The sequence below is a fragment of the Gobio gobio genome (assembly GCF_949357685.1).
Source record: "Gobio gobio genome assembly, chromosome: 3".
NCBI classification, from domain to species: Eukaryota; Metazoa; Chordata; class Actinopteri; order Cypriniformes; family Gobionidae; genus Gobio; species Gobio gobio.
Window position 1 is genome coordinate 56,195,475 of NC_137099.1, and position 16,973 is coordinate 56,212,447.

General features: G+C 38.8%; 1 protein-coding gene across 2 annotated transcripts in view; it reads right to left on the reverse strand.

Moving 5' to 3' along the window:
- akt3b (v-akt murine thymoma viral oncogene homolog 3b) overlaps positions 1-16,506 on the reverse strand; it is a 31,545-nt gene extending 15,039 nt beyond the window's left edge. Inside the window, exons 1-6 of one of the 2 annotated variants that reach the window (XR_013816170.1) lie at positions 16,243-16,486; positions 2,866-3,149; positions 2,617-2,742; positions 1,199-1,310; positions 247-391; positions 40-171 (exon numbers count right to left, since the gene is read on the reverse strand). Coding sequence is in view for 1 of the 2 variants with exons in the window: in XM_079812010.1 (XP_079668136.1) it covers positions 40-171; positions 247-391; positions 1,199-1,310; positions 2,617-2,742; positions 2,866-2,911 (561 nt within the window). In the remaining variant the exon portion in view is untranslated. Of the gene's footprint in view, positions 1-39; positions 172-246; positions 392-1,198; positions 1,311-2,616; positions 2,743-2,865; positions 3,150-16,242 lie in introns of both variants that reach the window. The other variant, XM_079812010.1, reaches the window with a different exon arrangement.
- Between the last annotated feature and the right edge of the window lie 467 nt (positions 16,507-16,973).

Genomic DNA, 16,973 nt, shown 5'->3' on the forward strand with positions numbered 1-16,973 from the left:
TCTCAGTTCAGTCTGTTCTCAGAGCGTCGGGTCTCGTACCTTGGCAATAATAACCTCCTTTTTCAGGATCTTCATTGCATAATATGTGCCGCTGGCTTTCTCTCGCACTAGAATCACCTTCCCAAACGTGCCTTTCCCCAGCAGCTTCAGATAGTCAAAGTCATTCATTGTCTGTCCGACAAGAGAGAGGCGGTTAGAATGAGCACACGCGTGTTAATCTAACATGTCCCTCACTCGGGCGCTCACCTTTCGTTTGTGATGACTGGTTGACGTGTCCATCTCCTCCTCGTTGACGTTTTCGATCTGAGAGATGGGGCTACACAGGATTCCTTCCTCTTCCTGTTTGGCCAGCTTGTCCGCCACCATCTGAATGGCCTCGACCCACTCATCCCTTGTCACCAAGGAAACAAATGAGCAATCAGTTGTGATAAAGCCATGTATTGGGCAGGACGATTAATCAGCTGATTTATGACGGCACTGATGATTATAAAAAAGTGTTGGTTTACTTTTTTTGTTCCTGAACATCCTCAAAACAAGACCAATTTCCTTGAGAACCAAATCATGAGATAATAGGCCTTGGTTTTAGAGAATCATCTTGAATTAACTTTACTTTTCATATGAAATTTTATTGACAAATTGTTTTTGTTTTTTTTAAAGATAATGACAGTTTTCATTTTCATGTCTTCATAGGTTATTGTTGAGTTTGGGGTCTCTTCTGCTCACTGCATTTATTTGATCAAAATTACAGTAAAATCTGTAATATTGTGAATTATGTTTATCATTTAAAATAACTGTTTTCCATGTGAATATCTTCTAAAAAAGTCATTTATTCCTGTGATCAAAGCTGTATTTTCAGCATCATTACTCCAGTCTTCAGTGTCACATGATCCTTGTTGAATAAAAGTATTAAAAAATTCTTGCCGACCCCAAACTTTTGAACGGGCGTGTCCAGGGTTGCCAGGTTTTCACAACAAAACCCGCCCAATTGCTACTCAAAACAAGCCCAATCGCGTTTCAGGGGGGCTTCTCTGGTTAACAAAAAAAAAAAAAAAAAAATCGCATTTGGAGGGTAAAATATGTGTTTTTTTGGCATGGTTGCCTACTAAGATTCGCATTCCCGGGGCTAAATATCACACAATTGGGGTCGCTTCAACCCGTGCTTCAAACCGTGGACTTGGCAACACTGGGCGTGTCGTACCTCTCGTCGGGCGAGTCCACGTGGAAGGTGCGCTCGATCACAGTGGTCCACTGCAGACACCTGATGATGAAGGTGTTGGGCTTCGGCCTCTCCGTCTTCATCAGCTGACACTCTGACAAGAGAGAGAGAGAGAGAGAGAGAGAGAGAGGGGAGGAAAGATGTTTACGTGGAGTAATGATGTCATCATCTCCAATCACGGACGCGGTCATGTTGATGACATCAGCACGTGACGCTCTAATTGAATCATTTTGCTTTGAATGAACTGAGTCATGGATCTGGAGAAGAGTAAATAGAGCTGAAGGGTTTGCCAGAAACATGACACACTGATATCACAAATTAAAAAGAAGGGAAAATAAATATAAAAAATTAAATAACTAGCTAGCTAAATAAATAAAGTAAATTTATTTAAATTTATTAAAAGAAATAATCTAAAAATAAATCATTTCTGGTTGGAAATCATGAGATTAATCATATATTTAATTTAATTTAATTAAAAGAATATTCTGACAGAATAACACACAATGAAAAGAATTCCAAATAATATTATTATTTTTATAATATTTGTATTTTTCACATTATAAATGGGTTATTATATAGTACATATATTTCATGTCCCTCGCAAGAGGATCCCTCGTGTTTAAAACAAATCTTTTTTTTTTTTAAGATAATGACCGTTTTAATTTTTGGGTGAACTACACCTTTCTTTATTGTTCAACAAGGCTGAATTTATTGGATCAAAATTACAGTAAAAACTGTTTATTGTGAATTATTTTTATTATAATTAAAAATATATATATTTTAATATCTTATCAAATGTAATTTATTCCTGTGATCAAAGCTGTATTTTGAGCATCTTCAGTGTCACATGATCCTTCAGAAATCATTATGATATGCAGGAACATTTCTGATTATTATCCGAATGTTTCCTAATAATTTTATTTACTTATGCACAAAATATGAATATCGCACAAAACATTTGCGAATAGAGCACTTCACTTCCTGGGAAATTGGTGCCTCATCCTTCACTTGTCTAGCTAAATAAATAAATAAATAAAGTAAGTAAGTAAGTAAATAATTTAATTAATAAATTCAATAAATAATCTAAAAGTAATAATTTCTGGTTGGAAATCATGAGATTAATCATACATTATTTCATTTGTTTTATTCTGACAGAATGCACACAATGAAGACTAAAGTAAATATTTTCCAGATATTATTTCACACATCTCATCTATATTATAAAACACATCAATAATATTTGTATTTTTCAGAGAGTAAATGGGTCATTATATAGTACATATGTGACATGTCTCCTCATGTTAAACAGTGAAAAACACCTGCACTAGCATTTGCATGATCTAAAGGCTAGAAAACATTTTGATTTCGTGTAAATAAGTTTGATAATGAGAGAGACTCACTGGCGACAGAGAAGTTATTGAGCGGATATGCCAGATCAGCATCTTGCGGCTTCTCTTTATATCCAATAAACGACCCATCCGTCTTTAACAGGAAATAGCGCGGCCTCCAGTTCTTAATGTATTCACCTGTAGAGCCCATAACAATGATCAAGCATGCCCATATACACATTCATACACTGTTATATATATACAAAAACATTTATACATCAAGATTTCAAAGTTACTGTAAGACTTTAATGCGTTTCTCACCTCTCTTCTGCACCCATCCCTCTTTCACTACGTTCTGGTCGTTCATGTTGGGTCTGAGGTCAGAGTTCAAGGGTCAGTCCAGGGCTTGACTTCCTGCTAGTGGTTCTGTCCTGTTCCCTCGCTCTCCCTTACGCCCGTCTCGCTCTGCTCTCCTGTTCTCTCACACTCTTCCTCTCACTTTCTCTGCCACGTTGTGATGTAACGTCTCAGCCTCCTCCTTCACTTTCACTCTCTCTCTCTCTCTCTCTCTCGCGACCCTTCAGACACTCCAACGGTGACTCAGCCTGGAAGGAAACAACAAAATAGAGAAAACACACACACACGGGTCATTCTCTTCCGCTTCTCCCCCTCTCACACACACACTTCCATGTGAAATAAAGTCATTGTTAGGAGCAGGGAAACATTTCCCGCCCCTTCCCGTGGCCTTCTCTTCCTCTCTCACACTGGATGCTGATGCGATGCGTGCCTCTTCTCTGAACTGTGACGCTTCAGAACAGTAGAATTACTCTTACAATCAACCTTTAAAAGTTCAATCAGGTCAAATAAACCCAGTGACACCTCTCAGAATCAACAGTGAAATCTCTTAGAATCAACAGTGAAACCTCTTAGAACCCTCTCAGAATCAACACTGAAACCTCTTAGAATCAACAGAGAAACCTCTTAGAACCCTCTCAGAATCAACAGAGAAACCTCTTAGAACCCTCTCAGAATCAAAAGTGAAATCTCTTAGAATCAACAGTGAAACCTCTTAGAATCAACAGAGAAACCTCTTAGAACCCTCTCAGAATCAACAGAGAAACCTCTTAGAACCCTCTCAGAATCAACAGAGAAACCTCTTAGAACCCTCTCAGAATCAACAGAGAAACCTCTTAGAACCCTCTCAGAATCAACAGAGAAACCTCTTAGAACCCTCTCAGAATCAACAGTGAAACCTCTTAGAATCAACAGAGAAACCTCTTAGAACCCTCTCAGAATCAACAGTGAAACCTCTCAGAATCAACAGTGAAACCTCTTAGAACCCTCTCAGAATCAACAGTGAAACCTCTTAGAATCAACAGAGAAACCTCTTAGAACCCTCCAGGGCTCCAGACTAACTTTTTTCACTAGGAGCACAGTGGCCCCCAACTGAAAATTTTAGGGGCACAACCAGAAATTTTAGGGGCGCACACCGTAAATCAACATGCTAACCAAATCTACTAATTTCCACTGTATTACTAATAGGGATCGGTATTGTTAAGGTTTTAATAGTATTACTACTCTTACCGATACTGCTTATTGATCCGTTACTTTAACAGTATTCTTACCGGTTCTTTTTATTATACTTTATATTTATATATATATATATATATATATATATATATATATATATATTTATATATATATATATATATATATATATATATATATATATATATATATATATATATATATATATATATATATATATATATATATATATATATATATATATATTTATTTATTTATTTATTTATTTATTTATTTATTTATTTATTTATTTATTTATTTATATATATATATATATATATATATATATATATATATATATATATATATATATATATATATATATATATATATATATATATATATATATATATATATATATATATATATATATATATATATATATATAAAACATAATTAAGAACATAATTAACATGGCTTTATAATCTGAAAAGTAAAATATCTATAGCAAAAGAAACCGCAAAGTTTGAACAAAAATATAAAACATCTATTTGTAAATGGACCAGTGTGCAGGCATTCGGAAGGTCTGCTAACATTAATATTACAGTAAAGAACAAACCTACACAGAAATCTAATAAAGTAATGAAATGTAAAATAACACTGCATAGTTTTCACTGTATAAATTGATAGATTAATGCTTATAAAAGCTAAAGTTATTAATTCAAGAGATGTGAATATTTTCTATTTGCCTTTTGTTCGATTCGAATTAATGTCTCAATCGTCAGCAGGTTTATTAGACGCTGCCCCTTTAAGACCGATCGATTGTAGAACTAATAATATCATATTCTCCTATTTCTCCAAACTATTTACGCCCATTTAAGATATAAACTGTTAAAATAACTACTCTCCAATCCGTTCATTTTGACACCGGCTATTTGTTGTTTATTTGATGGTTTAGACGCGCACACGAAGCCTAAAATATTAAGTGCAAGTCGGTCCATTTCGCAGCACACACACATAAGCCGCATTGAAGTTGGAAACAGCGTCTCTTGCGCGGATTATTGTGCATTTAATAGCTCTTTATTATCAAACACATCCCGCAGTTTAGCAACAGTAGAGACTGCAGTTTACAACAATCACTGAATCTGACGTTTAGTTTAGGTTTAGGGAGAAATGACAGCGCAGCTGTGAAGGGAAGGATGAGCTCGACGAACACGGCAATAGTTTTACCTCATACCATCTTTTTATAATTCTTGGAAGCCAAAATCGAAAATAAAATTAGATTAATATCACAGCACATCCCTAAAGTTTAAGCAGACTAAAGTTTTGTTTAGTTCTTGGCCATCGTCACTCATTAAGCTGACTGTGGTGTTGTGTAGCTGTAGCTCCACGTGAGAGCTCGCTCGCTTTCTCTCTCTTCTGGATTGCATTTGCAAATGGCAAAAATGCCACGGACAAATGGTTTAATATTCTCTCATATAGAAACGGCTGGCAAAGATAGAATTTGCCAGACATAACGTCTATCAATTATAATTAGTAAGTGTATTTTCTGAATTTCTCCAGTACCTACAGTAGGCAAATTTACTGGTCGCACATGTGCGACTGGATGTAAAATTCAGTCGCACACTCTCAAATTTTAGTCGCAAAATGCGACCATTTAGTCGCACTCTGGAGCCCTGCCCTCTCAGAATCAACAGTGAAATCTCTTAGAACCCTCTCAGAATCAAAAGTGAAATCTCTTAGAATCAACAGTGAAACCTCTTAGAATCAACAGAGAAACCTCTTAGAACCCTCTCAGAATCAACAGAGAAACCTCTTAGAATCAACAGAGAAACCTCTTAGAACCCTCTCAGAATCAACAGTGAAACCTCTTAGAATCAACAGAGAAACCTCTTAGAACCCTCTCAGAATCAACAGTGAAACCTCTTAGAATCAACAGAGAAACCTCTTAGAACCCTCTCAGAATCAACAGTGAAACCTCTTAGAATCAACAGAGAAACCTCTTAGAACCCTCTCAGAATCAACAGTGAAATCTCTTAGAACCCTCTCAGAATCAAAAGTGAAATCTCTTAGAATCAACAGAGAAACCTCTTAGAACCCTCTCAGAATCAACAGTGAAACCTCTTAGAATCAACAGAGAAACCTCTTAGAACCCTCTCAGAATCAACAGTGAAATCTCTTAGAACCCTCTCAGAATCAAAAGTGAAATCTCTTAGAATCAACAGTGAAACCTCTTAGAACCCTCTCAGAATCAACAGTGAAATCTCTTAGAATCAACAGAGAAACCTCTTAGAACCCTCTCAGAATCAACACTGAAACCTCTTAGAACCCCCTCAGAATCAACACTGAAACCTCTTAGAACCCCCTCAGAATCAACAGTGAAACCTCTTAGAACCCCCTCAGAATCAACAGTGAAACCTCTTAGAACCCCCTCAGAATCAACAGTGAAACCTCTTAGAACCCCTTCAGAATCAACAGTGAAACCTCTTAAAACCCCCTCAGAATCAACACTGAAACCTCTTAGAACCCTCTCAGAATCAACACTGAAAACTCTTAGAACCCTCTCAGAATCAACACTGAAACCTCTTAGAGCCCCCACAGAATCAACACTGAAACCTCTTAGAACCCTCTCAGAATCAACACTGAAACCTCTTAGAACCCTCTCAGAATCAACACTGAAACCTCTTAGAACCCTCTCAGAATCAACACCAAAACCTCTTAGAACCCCCTCAGAATAAACACTGAAACCTCTTAGAACCCCCTCAGAATCAACACTGAAACCTCTTAGAACCCCTTCAGAATCAACACTGAAACCTCTTAGAACCCCTTCAGAATCAACACTGAAACCTCTTAGAACCCCCACAGAATCAACACTGAAACCTCTTAAAACCAACACTAAAACCTCTTAGAACCCCCTCAGAATCACACTGAAACCTCTTAGAACCCTCTCAGAATCAACACTGAAACCTCTTAGAACCCCCTCTGAATCAACACTGAAACCTCTTAGAACCCTCTCAGAATCAACACTGAAACCTCTTAGAACCCCCTCCGAATCAACACTGAAACCTCTTAGAACCCCTTCAGAATCAACACTAAAACCTCTTAGAACCCTCTCAGAATCAACGCTGAAACCTCTTACAACCCCCTCAGAATTAACACTGAAACCTCTTAGAACCCTCTCAGAATCAACACTGAAACCTCTTAGAACCATCTCAAAATCAACACTGAAACCTCTTAGAACCCCCTCAGAATCAACACTGAAACCTCTTAGAACCATCTCAAAATCAACACTGAAACCTCTTAGAACCCTCTCAGAATTAACACTGTAACCTCTTAGAACCCTCTCAGAATTAACACTGAAACCTCTTAGAACCCTCTCAGAATCAACAGTGAAACCTCTCAGAATCAACAGTGAAACCTCTTAGAACCCTCTCAGAATCAACAGTGAAACCTCTTAGAATCAACAGAGAAACCTCTTAGAACCCTCTCAGAATCAACAGTGAAATCTCTTAGAACCCTCTCAGAATCAAAAGTGAAATCTCTTAGAATCAACAGTGAAACCTCTTAGAATCAACAGAGAAACCTCTTAGAACCCTCTCAGAATCAACAGTGAAACCTCTCAGAATCAACAGTGAAACCTCTTAGAACCCTCTCAGAATCAACAGTGAAACCTCTTAGAATCAACAGAGAAACCTCTTAGAACCCTCTCAGAATCAACAGTGAAATCTCTTAGAACCCTCTCAGAATCAAAAGTGAAATCTCTTAGAATCAACAGTGAAACCTCTTAGAATCAACAGAGAAACCTCTTAGAACCCTCTCAGAATCAACAGAGAAACCTCTTAGAACCCTCTCAGAATCAACAGTGAAACCTCTTAGAATCAACAGAGAAACCTCTTAGAACCCTCTCAGAATCAACAGTGAAACCTCTTAGAATCAACAGAGAAACCTCTTAGAACCCTCTCAGAATCAACAGTGAAACCTCTTAGAATCAACAGAGAAACCTCTTAGAACCCTCTCAGAATCAACAGTGAAATCTCTTAGAACCCTCTCAGAATCAAAAGTGAAATCTCTTAGAATCAACAGAGAAACCTCTTAGAACCCTCTCAGAATCAACAGTGAAACCTCTTAGAATCAACAGAGAAACCTCTTAGAACCCTCTCAGAATCAACAGTGAAATCTCTTAGAACCCTCTCAGAATCAAAAGTGAAATCTCTTAGAATCAACAGAGAAACCTCTTAGAACCCTCTCAGAATCAACACTGAAACCTCTTAGAACCCCCTCAGAATCAACAGTGAAACCTCTTAGAACCCCCTCAGAATCAACAGTGAAACCTCTTAGAACCCCCTCAGAATCAACAGTGAAACCTCTTAGAACCCCCTCAGAATCAACAGTGAAACCTCTTAGAACCCCCTCAGAATCAACAGTGAAACCTCTTAGAACCCCTTCAGAATCAACAGTGAAACCTCTTAAAACCCCCTCAGAATCAACACTGAAACCTCTTAGAACCCTCTCAGAATCAACACTGAAAACTCTTAGAACCCTCTCAGAATCAACACTGAAACCTCTTAGAGCCCCCACAGAATCAACACTGAAACCTCTTAGAACCCTCTCAGAATCAACACCAAAACCTCTTAGAACCCCCACAGAATCAACACTGAAACCTCTTAGAACCCCCTCAGAATAAACACTGAAACCTCTTAGAACCCCCTCAGAATCAACAGTGAAACCTCTTAAAACCCCCTCAGAATCAACACTGAAACCTCTTAGAACCCTCTCAGAATCAACACTGAAAACTCTTAGAACCCTCTCAGAATCAACACTGAAACCTCTTAGAGCCCTCTCAGAATCAACACTGAAACCTCTTAGAACCCTCTCAGAATCAACACCAAAACCTCTTAGAACCCCCACAGAATCAACACTGAAACCTCTTAGAACCCCCTCAGAATAAACACTGAAACCTCTTAGAACCCCCTCAGAATCAACACTGAAACCTCTTAGAACCAACACTAAAACCTCTTAGAACCCCCTCAGAATCAACACTGAAACCTCTTAGAACCCCTTCAGAATCAACACTGAAACCTCTTAGAACCCCTTCAGAATCAACACTGAAACCTCTTAGAACCCCCACAGAATCAACACTGAAACCTCTTAAAACCAACACTAAAACCTCTTAGAACCCCCTCAGAATCACACTGAAACCTCTTAGAACCCTCTCAGAATCAACACTGAAACCTCTTAGAACCCCCTCTGAATCAACACTGAAACCTCTTAGAACCCTCTCAGAATCAACACTGAAACCTCTTAGAACCCCCTCCGAATCAACACTGAAACCTCTTAGAACCCCTTCAGAATCAACACTAAAACCTCTTAGAACCCTCTCAGAATCAACGCTGAAACCTCTTACAACCCCCTCAGAATTAACACTGAAACCTCTTAGAACCCTCTCAGAATCAACACTGAAACCTCTTAGAACCATCTCAAAATCAACACTGAAACCTCTTAGAACCCCCTCAGAATCAACACTGAAACCTCTTAGAACCATCTCAAAATCAACACTGAAACCTCTTAGAACCCTCTCAGAATTAACACTGTAACCTCTTAGAACCCTCTCAGAATTAACACTGAAACCTCTTAGAACCCTCTCAGAATCAACGTAAGAACTTCAGAATTCAATTTAGAATTGTATACGCAAACTTTCTGCAGAACTTTATAATGAATCAGCATCACAAGCTCAGAATGAACCCTCTCAGAACTTTATAATGAATCAACATCACAAGCTCAGAATGAACCCTCTCAGAATCAACAGTGAAACCTTTAAGAACCCCCTTAGAATCAATACTAAAACCTCTTAGAACCCCCTCAGAATCAACAGTGAAACCTCTTAGTACCCCTCAGGATCAACAGTGAAACCTCTTAGAACCCTCTCAGAATCAACACTGAAACCTCTTAGAACCCCCTCAGAATCAACACTAAAACCTCTTAGAACCCTCTCAGAATCAACACTGAAACCTCTTAGAACCCCCTCAGAATCAACACTGAAACCTCTTAGAACCCCCTCAGAATCAACACTAAAACCTCTTAGAACCCTCTCAGAATCAACAGTGAAACCTCTTAGAACCCCCTCAGAATCAACACTGAAACCTCTTAGAACCTCCGCAGGATCAACAGTGAAACCTCTTAGAACCTCCGCAGGATCAACAGTGAAACCTCTTAGAACCCTCCCAGAATCAACGTAAGAACTTCAGAATGAAATTTAGAATTGTATACGCAAACTTTCTGTAGAACTCTATAATAAATCAACATCACAAGCTCAGAGTGAACCCTCTCAGAATCAACAGTGAAACCTCTTAGAACCCCCTCAGGATCAACAGTGAAACCTCTTAGAACCCTCTCAGAATCAACACTGAAACCTCTTAGAACCTCCGCAGTATCAACAGTGAAACCTCTTAGAACCCTCTCAATATCAACAGTGAAACCTCTTAGAACCCCCTCAGGATCAACAGTGAAACCTCTTAGAACCCCCTCAGAATCAACAGTGAAACCTCTTAGAACCCCCTCAGAATCAACAGTGAAACCTCTTAGAACCCCCTCAGAATCAACACTGAAACCTCTTAGAACCCCCTCAGGATCAACAGTGAAACCTCTTAGAACCCTCCCAGAATCAACAGTGAAACCTCTTAGAACCCTCTCAGAATCAACAGTGAAACCTCTTAGAACCCTCTCAGAATCAACAGTGAAACCTCTTAGAACCCCCTCAGAATCAACAGTGAAACCTCTTAGAACCCCTTCAGAATCAACACTGAAACCTCTTAGAACCCCCTCAGGATCAACAGTGAAACCTCTTAGAACCCTCCCAGAATCAACAGTGAAACCTCTTAGAACCCTCTCAGAATCAACAGTGAAACCTCTTAGAACCCCCTCAGAATCAACAGTGAAACCTCTTAGAACCCCCTCAGAATCAACACTGAAACCTCTTAGAACCCCCTCAGGATCAACAGTGAAACCTCTTAGAACCCTCCCAGAATCAACAGTGAAACCTCTTAGAACCCTCTCAGAATCAACAGTGAAACCTCTTAGAACCCTCTCAGAATCAACAGTGAAACCTCTTAGAACCCCCTCAGAATCAACAGTGAAACCTCTTAGAAGCCTCTCAGAATCAACAGTGAAACCTCTTAGAACCCTCTCAGAACAACACTGAAACCTCTTATGTGGCGTTCACACCGGACGCGATTCGCGCGAAGGTGGACGCGTGTACATTTTGAGTTTACTCGCGCGAATCGCGCGTGACATTCACTGCACAACAGATGCGAATTCGCGTCATGGGCGGGGCTTCCGCCAGCAGCTCATCTCGTTGAGAAATGGCTGACATGGGCTGTTTTTCATGTCTTTTTTTTGTTAATATCTACTGTTAATGTGTGACAAAACGTAGTTTTAAGACTTTTTCAGTCGATAATGTAGTTGTTTAAAGCTCAAATATGTGGTTTATTTATATAAAGAGTGCCTATTTGAACATTTTATCTGCCGTGTTCGGAGTTGTGAGCTCCAGTGGATCAGCGGCAGTCAGCGCTCGTCAAAGCCGGCGAGGGCAACCTTTCCTCGGCCAGTCCTTCTGCCGTCTGCCGCTGGCTCTGATGTCTCTGTGGTGTGTCTCGAGCTATAATTCGTCTTGTAACGGCCGATCTTTGGTCTCATGGATCTATAATTTGTTCCCTGGCAAATCGTTTAGGCTGAGGGCAAAGATAAGTTTCATTACTTTATATTTTTAGGCTATAACTGTACGTTGCAGTTGTAACGTTAGCCTACTAGCACTGACTTTGAATGTTTGACTGCATTGTTTGCTTTATTTCATGTATAGCTTGTTATACATTACGTATACTTTTGTATTCTTGATCATTCATAAACTTGCATTTAACAAAAAGAGACTGGGTTGTGTTTCATGTCATTTAATATTATCACATTCATAATCATATTGTCTGAACCAGATATTAATATACAGATTTTCTCCTCATTGTTGTCACTACTAGAGCAAGCTCCTGATTGGTTAACGCGGCAGAGTTCAGATTTTTCAACTTGAGCAATTCGCGCGAATCGCGCGTTCAAAACGCTCAATTCGCGTCCTTCGCGCCGCCTCAATCGCGCGAAACACGCCGCAGAATGCCATTTTGCGTCTCTGCATTGACTTAACATGTAAATCACTCGCGCGAAACGCGTCCGGTGTGAACGCACCATTAGAACTCTCTCAAAATTAACGTAAGCACAGAATGAAATTTAGAATTGTATACGCAAACTTTCTGTAGAACTCTATAATAAATCAACATCACAAGCTCAGAATGAATCATCTCAGAATCAACTGTTGAACTGTAGAATGACAGAATATTAGAACCCTATTAGAAATAGAAACCATATCATCACAATTTGAATTTTACACTAAATAGAACTCACATTCAAATGGAGTCAGCATTAAAATCTTTATGAGATTCCACTTAAAAACTATAGAATCTTACATTCTTAGAATAAACCATATCGTTTTATAATCTGACAACCTTTTTTAGCAACACCTTGGTATCGAACATAGAACCTTTAAAATCAACCTTGGATTTCTACAATCAACCTAAAAATCAACAAAACCTCAGAATCTGTACAATCAAGGGCGTTTTCACACCTGTAAGTCCGCACCAAGGTCCGACCCGAAGTTCATGTTTTGATACATTTGGTTAGTTTTGGTTTGGTTTCACATTGCAATTATGCGAGTGCACTAAAGAACTTTACATGACACACTTGCGTCCTGTCGTCATCATCTATGTGGGCGGCATCTGGACATTGATTGGTTTGTAAACGGACATGCGTCTGACGGCAGCGTCTTTGACAATTGTTTCATTTAAAAGTGGACATTTCAAGCTTTCTTAACACATTTCTCATGTCTGTTAGACAGTAGCTGCTGAGTTTCGGTTTATTTATGAGACATGTTCAAGAGCAAAGCATGTGATCGCTCCATGTCACGATTGTTGTCTGCTATAGCCTATTTGCTTCTTATTTATTAAATCCAGACAACTGGCTGATTAAAATTAAGATATAAAATGAAATCCACTTTAAAGAAAGACTTTCTACAAAACTTAATGAAGTGCTCAAAATCATTTCTGAGCGACTTCAGACTTATTGCGCATCTTTTCACTTTTCATAATCAATATAGCCTAGATGAAATTTAAAAATAACATTATAATATTTAACATAAACAGGAACTTCCTGTAAATGGTCTGAAAGTCCGAACCACACAGAAAATGCTTTCACACTAGAAACGAACCAAACCTTTGCTCAGTTTGATCCGGACCGAGGCTACCTCTTTTCGTCTGACCAAATTTCATCTGTTTGGTCCGGACCGTGGTACGGGGAGGTTTCACACCTGTAATTTTGATTCGGACCAAACTGAAAAGTCCGAAAATCCAAACCAAACAAGGTAGGTGTGAAAGGGCCCTAAGAATCTGCAGAATTCTACAATCAATTTTAGCAAGCCATAATGAACAATAGGACATTTTAATCAACGTCTGAACCTCATAATGAAATCACAGAATCAGCTGTTGAACCTCAGAATGAGAAAATAATAGGGGTGTAACAATATATCGCAATACAAAAATGCAACAATAAGTGGATAGTAAAAATTGTACCACATTAACTACTATATATAATGTTGAATATAATATATTATGTATTATAATGCAATGGGGGAATATTTGTGGGTCCTGATAATGCCAAATGTCTTGTTACCAGTAAAAAGTGGCCTACATTAGTTTAAATACATATAGCCAGTGACAGAGTACAAGCATATTCGTCTTAAATAATTCTGTATTTTCAGCTTCAGATTTATGAATATTTTTATTCTGGTGGCACATTGTCCTGTGCATTGACCAGCACCAAGTCCAAGCCTATTCATTTCCACCCCCAATGTAACTCCAAATGCAGCATTTTAATCAACAGTACATTTTTTGTTAACTTTTTACCAAATGTCTGAGTATCGCAATAATATCGTATTGTGAGTTCAGTATAGTGATATGTATTGAATGGTGACACGAGGGTATCGTTACATCCTAATAAAATAAATATTAGAACACTATTTGAAACCATAAAATCAAACTAGACAATTCTATAGTTCTATAACCATTTCACTTTGGATAGGGTTAGGGTTTGACCTTCCAAATCAACTGTGCGACTCAGGGTACGTATACACGTCAACAAAGGTTTTTCCTTTGTGTTGTTCGCATACAGACTACAATGTTGTCAAAACGATCCCCCTTCGCATGGATCCGCAGAAACGACTAAAAACGCTGTATTTTTCATGCCAGGGCCAGGAGAAAGAAACACTAACGCGCCTATAGACTGAACATGTAATACGCATACATGACGTCACGGTTTTCACAAATTTGCATTTTGTAGTTTACATGGAGACGATAACGGTAGGCTATTGGTTTCAAAAACTTGCACTTTGAAACCGTTTTCAAAAGCGTGCATTTTCAAGATTTGGTTTTAGTTCAATTAGGACATTTAAGTTGCTTTTTTAAACGTGTCCTAGAAAACAACATTACTGGTGTGAATCTTCAGACAAAACAATGGCACTGACATATTTTAAGATATGCTTTTAGTTAAAACAGCCCAAACAAGCTTAAGTCTTGTCTGTGAAGCTGGGGGAAATCTTTATCTTACTCATTTTAAAATCAAACATAGAACCGTCAAAATCGCCTTTAGAAATGTGGAATCAGCCTCATAATCAACATATGGCACTTGGAATCAACCTCAGAATCTCACGAAATTAATCTTAGAACATTAGAACCAATCCTTACGATGTCTCACACACTATTTGATCTCATCTACACCTCAGCTAATCTATAACAAAGTTCACACTCTTTTTAGAAGTACATCTCTGCATCTAGATGTAGCTGTAAATTCATGCGCTTTCCATAATCCACAACTCCCATTTATTGAATTAACAATAGATGAAATCACACTGTGACATCCGCCCCAGTAACATTACACATGCATTCAGGATGCCAAGAACAGAATCATTCACACGTGAAACTAAACGCATGGAGTTCGGACATGATGCATTGACATGTTGAGATAACAGAATCTTTGCATTCATCGTTGGATACATTTAGATTGTTTTTCATATAAACCATTTCTGAGATGTGATATTTTTATGACACAGTCATGAAGGTCTAAAGCGGCCCTCTGTTTTTTTTTTTTATGTTTTTATTGTCACATGACAACAAAATGGCTTCCTGCACATTGATTTCATCACACAAATTCTGTTTTCTTACTAAAGTAACATTTTAAAAAAAAAACAGAAATGATTAAGTTGTGATAAAATATATTAAAAAAAAAATCCAGTTTCACCTTTTTGACTTCAAGTAGCCTACCACAAAAAACAAAACAAAACCTTTAAAATCTGAAAATACAAACATGTTCTTCATATAAGAGGCTCGTTTTTGGCATGCATTTAAATATAATTAATGCATAATTCATGTTTTTTAGGAATAATGAGACGTCTAAACAACAGAAGCCACCCAAACCAATGTCAACAAAAACAATGGCGGACACGGTTGGCCATCACACACACACACACACACACACACACACACACACACACACACGGATGTGACAGCAATTAACATGACGAATCACAATAAACACAATGAAGCGTCGGCTTTTGTGTCATATTGAGCTGCTGTTATATAATCCATCGCCATGATAATAAACACAGGAGACTGACAGCTCGCCGTGAAGAAGAACAAGCGTGCCTGTGAACATATACGAGTGTCTGTGCACAAACACTGCTCTGTGATAACAATACAAACACACATGCATTTAGGCTGGAGGATGCGAAATGTGCGCGCTCTTGTTTTCTATTTGGCCGAAATGCGTAAAATGGTGGACGCGCATCAATAATAACACGCAGTCTGCCGTGTAAACGTGATTGCAATTGAGTATCAGAGCGATTTCTGTTAAAACAGCTCGTGATGTATAAAGAAGCGCTTCGTGTGTCCAACAGCATCACGGGTAAGGCCGAGGAGCATCACATCCCCGCCCGGCGGCCAGTGATGCTCCAGCGCGGATGCTCGGCCTGGCCCGTGATGCTGCTCGGTGATGGAGGAAAAACAAACAACACGAAGCACGCAATACCTGGCAGACGCTCCGCCAGACGGTGGGATCGGTTCCACGCCAGCCCGGTATGAGACAAACCCAAACCCGCAAGCAGATGATGCTGGCGCCGCTGGTCGGTCATGAGGAAAACGGAGGCACGCGCGCCCGTGAAGTGGCCATCATCTTCTTTACACCGGTGAACCGAATGACCCTGGATGAATGGCGTAACCCGATGCAGAAAGCGCGGTGACGGCGCACCCCGTCTCCAGCACTCGAATCTGCCCGAATCCTAGTACGGAGAAGGCCAGCTTCTTAATATTCATGAGATAAGCGTCGGCATTGGATGGTTACCAGGCAACGTCAGCGAGAACTCATGAATATTCAGATTACAAAACCTCCCACATCCTACATGGGGAAGAAGAGCTGAATAATATGCAGAATACATGCATTTTTTACTATTAAAATGTTATGCATATTAACATAATACGATGTAAGCATGTTTCCCGTCACAGAATAACCTTTCCGCCACTTCTTTTCTCGCAATTGCGACATATAAAGTCAGAATTGCGTAATTCTGAGAAAAAAAGTCCTTTATAACTCGTAATTGTAACTTTTTATCTTGCAATTCTGACTTTTTTTATATCGTGCAATTCTGAGGGGGAAAAAAGTCAGAATTGCGAGATGCAAACTCACAATTGTGAGGAGAAAATGTCAGAATTGCCAGATAAAGTCCATGTATAGGTCTATGCAGGATAGTAATAGGAGTTACT